General features: G+C 33.6%; 1 protein-coding gene across 7 annotated transcripts in view; it reads right to left on the bottom strand.

Moving 5' to 3' along the window:
• Window positions 1-1,431: 1,431 nt before the first annotated feature.
• The window catches only part of Cep44 (centrosomal protein 44), a 42,238-nt gene continuing 32,776 nt past the window's right edge, over window positions 1,432-10,893 (bottom strand). For 5 of the 7 annotated variants that reach the window (XR_002483993.3, XM_013358709.4, XM_013358710.4 and 2 more), the window contains 3 exons: window positions 2,640-2,761; window positions 2,350-2,387; window positions 1,432-1,642 (listed from right to left, as the gene is read on the bottom strand). Coding sequence is in view for 6 of the 7 variants with exons in the window: in XM_013358709.4 (XP_013214163.1) it covers window positions 1,600-1,642; window positions 2,350-2,387; window positions 2,640-2,761 (203 nt within the window). In the remaining variant the exon portion in view is untranslated. The remainder of the gene's footprint in view (window positions 1,643-2,349; window positions 2,388-2,639; window positions 2,762-10,893) is intronic. The other 2 variants (XM_040293910.2, XM_040293913.2) reach the window with 1 other exon arrangement.

The raw sequence follows: 10,893 nt of genomic DNA, 5'->3' as shown, positions 1-10,893 counted from the left end.
ACTCTTTGTAAATGTAAACATATATAGTTATATGAGTTGTTTTGTTTGTTCCTGGCTAAGCTGGATTCCAAATTTGGATTCCAAATTTCTACTTGGTAACATAAATAAAAAATGTCTTATTACATTTTCAATAGACACATATTTTCTAATATTAGAAATAAATTAGATTAAAATATTTTAAAACATCTAAATTTTGTTTACATTTATACTATATAAAGAAAAAAGGAGGATTACAGAAAGAGAAAAAGGAACTTACCTTTTCTTCTGTCTTCTACAAGAAAACTTCAAAAATGTTTATTTTTAAAATTGGAATTCAGTTTTTTCAAAAGGAAAAATAAGATTCTATTTTATGGGAAATCATGTTTCAAGAAAAGGTAAAATATTAGCGTATCAACCACAAGGTGGTGCTATAATTCCACACTAGAACTGATAGAAGCCGATGTATTGTTCTTTCAAAACTGTGGAGTTTTATAAATGCTCTCCTGTAATTGATAAAATAAAGCTAACAGGATTCATTAATTTTGGATGTACTATTAAAACTTTGCTAAATTCAAGGTTATATTCTTTAATAGGCTAACATAAAAAGCTAATAGTTTTAAAAGTCTAGTGACAACATTTGTTGGGATATTAAAAATACTTTTTCAAAAAAGTTATCTGTTCACCAGTGAAAATTAGATATATGTATTGAAAACAGATGAGTAGGATGCAATCAGATGTTCTATATGATAAAAAAGAAAAAAAAACTTTTTATCCTTCAAGTTTCCTGAGTATTGCCTAGGATTATTAGTATATTTTTATTTACAAAGTTTAGAAGTATATATGTAATAATTTCTAAAATGAATTTCATTTTCTCTTGATTTAACTTCATCTAAGGCTTTTACTATTTGAAAATATTTACAACTTCCATCAAGAGAAAAAAAAATTTCACTGTGTATCTTCTGACAGCCACCATCTGCATCTGTGCTGCTGGTCTTAAAATGTTATACACTGGGGAACTTAAATACTCAACACATCTCTCAAAGTGATCTTTCAGAACCTTTTCAATACAAAAAGAGAATCATACCCTGATTCTCAGTGTTAATTGGAAAGGTACTGCTGCTTTTTGACTAAGCATAAAATAGCTGTATTTTTTAGCTTTAATTTTCAGTGAGCATTTTTAACTTTTCACTACTGCTTATTCGTTAGCACAGATGGCAAGATGGTATGTATGAGAGCCTCTTGGGTACAATATGCAAGTCCTAGCTGGAATGTTTCCAACAGGATGTAAACTATGGTCCTCAAGTTTGTACTTTAAAAAACATATTACTTAGCACATTGCCAACAAATGTCAACACAAAAATACAGTGCTTGCTGTAATGACTTCACTGTAAAGGTAATGTACTGAAACATAAGTTTTTCCTAAGAAAAGTGAAGGAGAGTAAAGCAGTATAATCAAAGCTCAAAAATAATATTTATTCAATAATGAATGAAAAACTCATATCAAATGGAATTCAAATTCTTAATAAAAATTGCAGTATATTAAAATTATATAGATTCTTAAAATATACAACATGTACAGTAGTCAAAGTTCTAGAGAGGTTCATGCAGGAAATTCTACAATTAGTGACTTGAGCATTTCAGTAACTCTGCTGTTTCTTCAAACCTGAAATAAAATAAACAAATGATATGTTACGCAAATAAATGATTCATAATGAAGAACAGGATTTAAATTGTATGCTTTTGAGTCTAAAATAAATTTTAATATTTTCCCTACTTTTAGGCATAGTTGCTATTAATAAACTTAAGTATATCATAGGAGACAAAAAATAGTCAATTCTTGAAGCATGAGTTATTTTAACACTTCTCACATTTCAAAATATTAAGTTTTTAATGTAGTAGGTTGTATAATATTGTTATAAAATTTCATTTTGTATTTCCTTTGAACTGGTCTTTAAAAAATACCAGGTGTAATGTCATTTGAGCTAAAGTACTATCAATAGTATTACTTTATCAATAACTTACTGAAAAAGATGCTTTAAACCATTTATTTATATATTTTTAATATTTTGATAAGTCAGTTATCAAAAAAGATAACTCGATTAACTATCAACCCAAAATATCTTTGCACTCTTTAATCCACAGTTAATTCCATTAACAATGTTTTATACCACTTCTTGGAAACCAAAACAGTGACTCATCTCACAAACACATAATTGTAGGTGGATTTATTATCCACTGGAGTCTTGAAGGAAATTCCACACCTGATTGAGACCTTTAAGGTTTGAAACACATGCACATTCTATATATATTGTAATCCAATACAATTCCCTACAGAGAAATTAATTTCTGTTGCCCCTTTCTGTTACTTACATTTTTTTCATCCTTTCCAATTTCTGGATTGTTGTTTCCTTTAATTTAAAAAGCAACAAATTTAGGCGATTTCTCAAAGTAAATCATCCTCAAAGACGGACCATGAATATATAAAACACAGTCTGAAATATTGCATCGATTACTGTTACTTATCACAAAGAATTTTGATAGATTAAGATTTACATAGTTTTGCTTTTTCCTGATAATAGCATATACAACTAAAGTGAATGCTTGCTGATTTTCTTGACCTTAGAAAGGAGATCATCTGTACAGCTGTCAGTTTTTCTTACCTCCGAAGTCTCTTTCAAACCACTGTAAATAACAGTTGAAGCTCTGGGAGTTGAATCTGTTTCTGTACTATAACCAGAGGACAGAGGAATATTTGCTGATGCTTCCACTTCACTTTTTCTATCTGAGAAGAAATAAGTTTTATGTCACCTTTTCCTTTCACAATAGCATCCATGTCCATAAACTTTAATTACAGATGGAAGAAAAATAAATATTATCATAAAATGGCTACTGGTATAGTATTCTTTCAAGAGAACTGCCTACATGTGAAGAATCTAAATGGTATAAAATGGCTACTAAAAATGGCAAAAGGCAGCTGGGCATAGTGTTACATGCCTATAATCCCAGTTATTCAGGAAGACTATGCAGGAGAATTTCCAGTGTGAGGCTAGCATAGGCAATACAGCAGACTGTCTAAAAAGAAATTGCAACAGATAATATTATCTTTATCATGACACAATCAGTGTGAATAAATAGGTAAGTTCATAATTTATTTTTAAGCCACTGATGCATACATATTCTTTTCTTAAAATGGTAGTATTTATAGTAAATAACAAATGCTCAGGAATTTGTCAAGATGCTTTTATCATGAATTTGTTTAGTAAATATTTTACAATATTGTTCTGTGGCAAACAGAAACTTCTACTACCACTAAAACTTGACAATATATACCTTTAAAGAATCAAGAAACATCTTTATCCCAAGTTGATACACATGACAAAAACAATGTGCAAAATTCATGATCCAGTTTTTCTCTAAATAAAAAATTTTAACATTTCGGATATCCTGATATCATTAATTTGACAAAATGATGGCAAATTTTTCCTATAATTCAATCAATTATGGACCATTAGAGATAGTACATGCCCCACCAAGTCAATCCTATAGTCATACCCCATTATGTCAGAGTAATACTGATTGCAAAGATAAGGGAAACAACAACAAAACAGGCGTCCATTTGAACTGATTTAAATAAGATAGTTTTATCGTAAGCCTTTATTGACAACCTCAGTTCGGGAACAAAATATTAATAGAGGAGGACTGAAACAACTATAAGACTTCAATTTTTATCTCAAATGGAATCACCATCTGTTTTGCCTACTTCTTTTGTCACTTGCTCCCTTTCTCTGCTTTTGTCTATAGAGTGGCTTTCACTGTTCAATCATCAGCATGAATTTGAATAAAATGGCCATCCTAGCCCAGGCCCAACATTATTTGGTAATGAGTAACATGAAGTTATTCTTGAGGTCTTAATTCCAAATTCTAAGAGAGAGAATAGAATTTGTCTCAACACCCTTTGGATTGGTATCCGCTGGGTTATGTGTGTACTATTGATCCAATTAGCTGAGCCTGAAGGTCCAGAGCATATGGTACAACTTTGAAGACTAGAGAGATACATATTTTTTAGAAGGGACTTTGAACAATAAGTAATTTTAAGGAATAATCTAAAACTAAGCAGGCATTGTATCTACTATGCTCTAAATCTTCTATTATTTTCTATGGGTAGAGATAAGTATACTCTGACAGTACTGATGTTATTCCCCAAAGAGGAAGGATTCCTAGGAAGAGGATACAGGACTGGGAAGATGGAGATATCAGGGAGTAAAGGAATGGCTTTTCTGCCCCTGCATTTTGGGGCCTAAAGGTATCTAGCCTTGTTCAAGGGTGTGTTTTGTGATGGAAGGAAATTGGTATTATGCAGGCTGGGAGGCTATTCAGACAGATCTCCCCATGGGGATTACAAAGGGTATACAGTGCAGCATACAAACACCAGGCACATTTCATAGTCAGATGAGTTAAGTGCATATTACTTTCAGTAACAATTTTTCTTATTGCTTTCTTGAACCTTTAGTAAAGTCTTGTTTAAACATAATTGTTTCTTAGCCATGTTGTAGGAAATTGAGAAAAGAATTCAGTTCAGATTGCAAAAGAAAATGGAGAGTAGTGACCCATGATACCAGGTCCCAGAAGTCAGTCATTAAGAGCATTTCTGTAGTGACTGCTAAGAGATCCCTCTGAAGAAAAGGAAATCTAAGGTACAGGACACTAGATTTTCTAGACAGTTCTCCTTACATGACCACTAATCTTTTGACTGTCAAATTTGGGGTTCCCTTACCTTTTACCAGTAAGGGAACTAGCTGCATCCTTTACTATTTAATAATTTGTCAGCAAATCAAGGACCTATGTGCATATCCAACCAGTTTCTGAATCTTACTTTTCTATACATATTATATTCAAAAGTGAACTCATTATTTTTCCCAAATCTTTTCTTCTTCCTGAATTCCCTATTTTACTAAAGAGTACCAACTATCTGCTCAATCACATGAGTCAAATATGAATAAGCAGTCAGTCTTAACTTTTCCTCTCTCCTTCACTCTTTCTTCAATCAGTGAATGAAGTAATATCTTATTGATAAATAAAGTCTTTCTGATTTGAACATCAAATTATTTCCAAAACGTATTCCCTGCTCTTTATCTTCGTGATTGTTGCCTTAGTTCAGACATCTGTTATTCTTCTAAAACAATGACCAATGAACTATTCTTAAACTACTGTCCTTGTCCGTCTTATATTCTACTAATCAATCATTAAACTACTGTTATGACACAAATTGAGGATATTAACCTTGCCCACATGTACCCATCCTTCTAGTCATACCAGAACAAACCATACCCTTTTGTGGTGTCATACTTTAATAATATGTTTTACTTCTATGGGGGAAAGGCCCAAACAAAGCAAACAAGACAAAAACAAGACAATCAGCCCTGACACTGGGGTAGCCTAAATGGCAATTAACACCTAAATTATTGTAGTTACCCATAAATAATATAAGCATATTACAATTTCTTTAAAAGCAATATCACATAAAGTCATGAAATAGAAAAAGCAAAATCAACATAAAACCACTGTCATTTCTGAGGAGACAAAAGCATTATGTAACCACAAAAATGACTAGATATAGCCCTTTCTCCACTAACATGAGTAGTTCTTTTCCATTGAAAATTTCAGCTCAATTTCATTCGTATCATCAAATTGCCCCTGCTTCCTGACAACATTCAAATCAGAAGAGCCCTCACTTTCTTAAATCCTCTAAATAAATAAATTAATTAAATGACCCAAGCAAAACTCAATCCTTAAAAGGTTCTACTACTTTACTTTTACTGAGCTGCCTTACAGTTTTCCACGAATACTACACTTTTGATAAAGGGAAACAAATCTGGAACTTCATGGAAATCCTTCCTGATGGAATAATGATTCTATGACTAGACTGGTAAATTACTGCTTTCTGCATGCAAATGAAATCAAACCTTATGTTTTCAAGCATCATGTAAGGAAAAGGGTGTTAAGGCTTTATAAACTGGACTCTTTAATTTATCTAGATTATAAACTATTAAACACATATTTGCCTCATTCATAACCTAACATTCATTTCAGACAGTGTTCTGATATAGGCTTAGAGTATATTCTGTAATAATAATGTTATTAAAAAACAGTAAGCTGGGGCCAGGGCTCAGTGGTTAAGCACTTGCTTAGCACGTGTGAGGTATTGGGTTCAATTCTAGGCACATAAATTAATAAAATAAAGGTATTGTGTCCATCTACAACTAAAACAATATATTTAAAAAAAACAGTAAGGTTCAATATGCAAATCAAACTTTAAAAAGTAATATTTTGCAAAGAGTACATTCAATATTCTTTCGATGCAGAAATATTTGAGCTTCACAAGATGTTATAGATATACTTTCTGTCTGCTAGAAAGACAGATCAGAAGATAATTTTTGTTTTCACTACTCTTAGAGTAGTGATATGATATTTGATGAATAAATGCATGAAAAACGAAAAAAAATCAATATTTTTACCAAATCTGAAAATTGCAGTCTATAATAAATTTAGCACCTAAAATAATATGTCAAATAATTATATTTAATAACTTAATCACTAAAACAGTTCTTTGTGTGATGATGAAATTGGCATGTTTTTTCTCCAGAAAAACATGGTGGTGGGAAGGGAATGAGCCGCCCCGTGCCCTGCACTGACATGCTGGCAGATCTCACCTAGTCAGAATACTCCATCTCTGAGAGTGTTAGAGGACCCCTATTCAGCTGCTCTCCACAGAAATCCACTGCTAGGGGAGAGGGAGACAGGGCTAAAGCCTAACAAGAGACCAGGAACTGGGAAATCTCCAGGCAAGAGAGGGAGATAGTACCAGGCGCTCAAGTCATACAAGCAGTCCCAGAAAGAGACCCATGAGGTGCAGTCTTTCTGCAGGGACTAGAGGGTGCCACTCCCCACATCCAGTTGCCCTGTGCCAGGACCAGTCTTCCCACCCTGGTCACCTCCACCATCCAGAGTGCAGAGACACAAGGTAACAACAGTCTTCCCCACCTACGGTATGAGAAGAGAAGCAGGAAAGATGCAGATCTCTAAAGCTAGCTACAACCCTAATTTCTTCCTTTGAGTTGTTTGTTTGTTTGTTTTTTCTTTTCTACCTCTCTATCCTCCGGCCCTCACATCCCCAACATATGTGAAACCAAGAACTTTGCATAAAATAGGACTTTGAGGAGTGAGTCATCTGAATAATATAATATAGAGGTGTTGTATATGCCCTTTTTTTCTTTTCCTTTTTATTCTTGCCCCCTCCAAATTTTAGTGTTTTAACATCTGTATTTTTCTAAATACATATGTGTGTTTTATATACTCTATTGTCATCCCACATATTTGCCTACCTTAATTACTTCCTGTCTTTTCTCTTGCTACTAACTCTCTTCACTAGATTTCTCCTTCACAATTCCTAAGATATTTTAACTCTATATCCTCACATCCTACCTCCTCAGCATATCGTCATACACCTGACCCCCAGTTTATTGTCCACCATCAGAAGCTGTAAACCTTTTTACAAACCTACTGGTTATATTTTAGATAATAATTGAATCCAACATTTCTGTACAGCGAGACTAAACTGTAAACGTCTTAATAACAACAAATTGTTCATAGGTGGTATATTGTTGATATTGTGATCTGTTAATATTGTCCTTCCCCACAAAGGAGAGGTCTTGGAACCCTACAAGAGCACTACAAACCTATAGGATAAACACAATAAGAATCTAGACCCACAGAGCTGGAAAGGAAAACACATGAGAAACATGAAAAGACAAGGGAAGAAAGTGCCCCAAACAAATGAAGACACCACTTCAATAGAATCATTGGTAGTCACAGCAGAAGAAATGACATAGAAGGAGTTTAGGATGTACATGGTTAAAATGTTCTGTGAACTCAAGGAAAATATGAGAGAGCTAATATAGGCAGTAAAAGATCACTTCAACAAGGAGATACATAAACAAATACGGGATGCAAAAGATCACTTCAACAGGGAGATAGAGGTTCTAAAAAAACAAAACCAAACAGAAATCCTTGAAATGAAAGAAATAATAAACCAAATTAAAGCTCAAATGAAAGCATCACCAACAGAACAGACCATTTGGAAGACAGGAAATCAGACAAATATATAATCTTGAAAAGAGCATAGACCACATAGTGATAATGGTAAGAAACCAAGAGCAGAACATTCAAGAAATATGAGATAGCATAAAAAGACCAAATTTAAGAGTTATTGCAATAGAGGAAGGCATAGAGGTCCAAACCAAAGGAATGAACAATCTATATTCAATGAAATAATATCAGAAAACTTTTCAAACATGAAGAATGAATTGGAAATCCAAATTCAAAAAACCTACAGGACACCAAATATACAAAATCACAACAGATCCACACCCAGGCACATTATAATGAAAATGCCCAATATATAGAATAAGGAGAGAATTTTAAAAGCCATACGAGAAAGGAATCAGATTACATATAGGGAAAACCAATTAAGGTAACAGCAGATTTTTCAACATAGACCCTGAAATCTATAAGACCCTGGAACAACATATATCAAGCTCTGAAAGAAAACGGGTGCCAACCAAGAATCTTGTATCCAGCAAAATTAAGCTTTGGATTTGAAGATGAAAAAACCTTCCACGTTAAACAAAAGTTAAAAGAATTTATAGCTAGAAAACCAACACTACAAAACATCCTTGGAAAAATATTCCATGAAGAGGAAACAAAAAACAACAATGAAAATCAGCAGAGGGAGGTAGTAGACTAAAGGAAAAACTAATCAAAGAAGAAAATCAAGTCAAGTTAGATAACAAAAATAAACAAATATGGCTGGTAAAACAAACCATGTCTCAATAGTAACACTGAATGTTAATGCTTAAACTCACCAATCAAAAAACATAGGTTAGCAGATTGGATTAAAAAAAGGACCCAACAATATGCTGCCTCCAGGAGACTCATCTGATAGGAAAAGACATACACAGACTGAAGTCGAAAGGTTGGGAAAAAATCACACCACTCACATGGACTATGGAAGCAAGCAGAGGTTTCCATACTCATATCAAATAAAGTGGCATCGACAAATTTCTTAAGTCATACAATTTGCCCAGATTGAATCAGGAAGATGTACACAATTTAAACAGACCAATATCAAGTAATGAAATAGCAGATGCCATCAAAAGTCTATCAACCAAGAAAAGCCCAAGAGTAGATGGATACAGAGCTGAGTTCTACAAGACCTTTAAAGAAGTACTAATACTAATACTCTTCAATTTATTTCAGGGAATAGAAAAAGAGGTAACACTTCCAAACTCACTCTATGAGGCCTATATCACCCTTATACCAAAACCAGGCAAAGACATCAAAGAAAGAAAACTTTAGACCAATATCTCTAATGCACATAGATGCATAAATTCTCAATAAAATTCTGGCAAATCGAATACAAAAACATAACAAAAATATTGTGCACCATGATCAAGTGGGATTCATCCCAGGGATGCAAGGTTGGTTCAACATAAGACATAAGGAAATCAATAAATGTAATTCATCACATCAACAGACTCAAAGATAAGAATCATATGATCATCTCAATAGATGCAGAAAAAGCATTTGACAAAATATAGCACCCCTTCATGTTCAAAACACTAGAAAAACTAGGAATAACAGGAACATATCTCAACATCGTAAAGGCTGTCCAAACTAAGCCCCTGGCCAACATCATTCTAAATGGAGAAAAATTGAAAGCATTCCCTCCAAAAACTGGAACAAGACAGGGATGCCCTCTTTCACCACTCCTATTTAACATAGTCCTTGAAACACTGGCCAGAGCAATTAGAGGAAAGAAATTAAAAGGATATGTATAGGAAAAGAAAAACTTAAACTAGTACTATTTGCTGACAATATGATTCTATACCTAGAAGACCCAAAAAGCTCCACCAGAAAACTTCTAGAACTAATAAATGAATTCAGCAAAGTAGAAGGTTATAAAATCAACATCCATAAATCAAAGGCATTTCTGTATATCAGTGACAAATCCTCTGAGAGGGAAATGAGGAAAACTACCCCATTTACAGTAGCCTCAAAAGCAAAACTTGAGAATCAACTTAATGAAAGAAGTGAAAGATCTATACAATGAAAACTACAGAACCCTAAAGAGAGAAATCAAAGAAAACCTTAGAAGATGGAAAGATCTACCTTGCTCTTAGATAGGCAGAATTAATATTATCAAAATGACCATACTACCAAAAGTACTACACAGATTTAATGCGATTCCAATCAAAATCCCAATGGCATTCCTCAGAGAAACAGAAAAAGCAATCATAAAATTCATCTGGAAAAATGAGAAACCCAGAATAGCTAAAGGAATCCTAAGCAGGAAGAGTGAAGCAGGTGGCATCACTATACCAGACCTTAAACTATACTACAAAGCAACAGTAACAAAAACAACATGGTATTGGCACCAAAACAGACTGGTAGACCAATGGTACAGAATAGAGGACAGAGAGACTAACCCACAAAATTACAATTATCTTATATTGGACAGAGGCGCCAAAAACATACATTGGAGAAAAGATAGCCTCTTTAACAAATGGTGCTGGGAAAATTGGAACTCCATATGCAACAAAATGAAATTAAACTCCTATCTCTCACCATGCACAAAACTCAACTCAAAGTGGATCAAGGACGTAGGGATTATACCAGAGTCTCTCCGTCTAACAGAAGAAAAAGTAGGCCCTAATCTTCATCATGTGGGAGTAGGACCCAACTTCCTTACTAAGACTCCTATAGTGCAAAAATTAAAAGCAAGAATCAATAAATGGGATGGACTCAAACTAAAATGTTTCTTCTCAGCAAAAGAAACAATCTGTGAGGTAAATAGAG

Source organism: Ictidomys tridecemlineatus, chromosome 14 (assembly GCF_052094955.1).
Source record: "Ictidomys tridecemlineatus isolate mIctTri1 chromosome 14, mIctTri1.hap1, whole genome shotgun sequence".
NCBI classification, from domain to species: domain Eukaryota; kingdom Metazoa; phylum Chordata; class Mammalia; order Rodentia; family Sciuridae; genus Ictidomys; species Ictidomys tridecemlineatus.
Note: the sequence above shows the minus strand (reverse complement) of the source record. Positions and strands in the feature narration are given on the sequence as shown.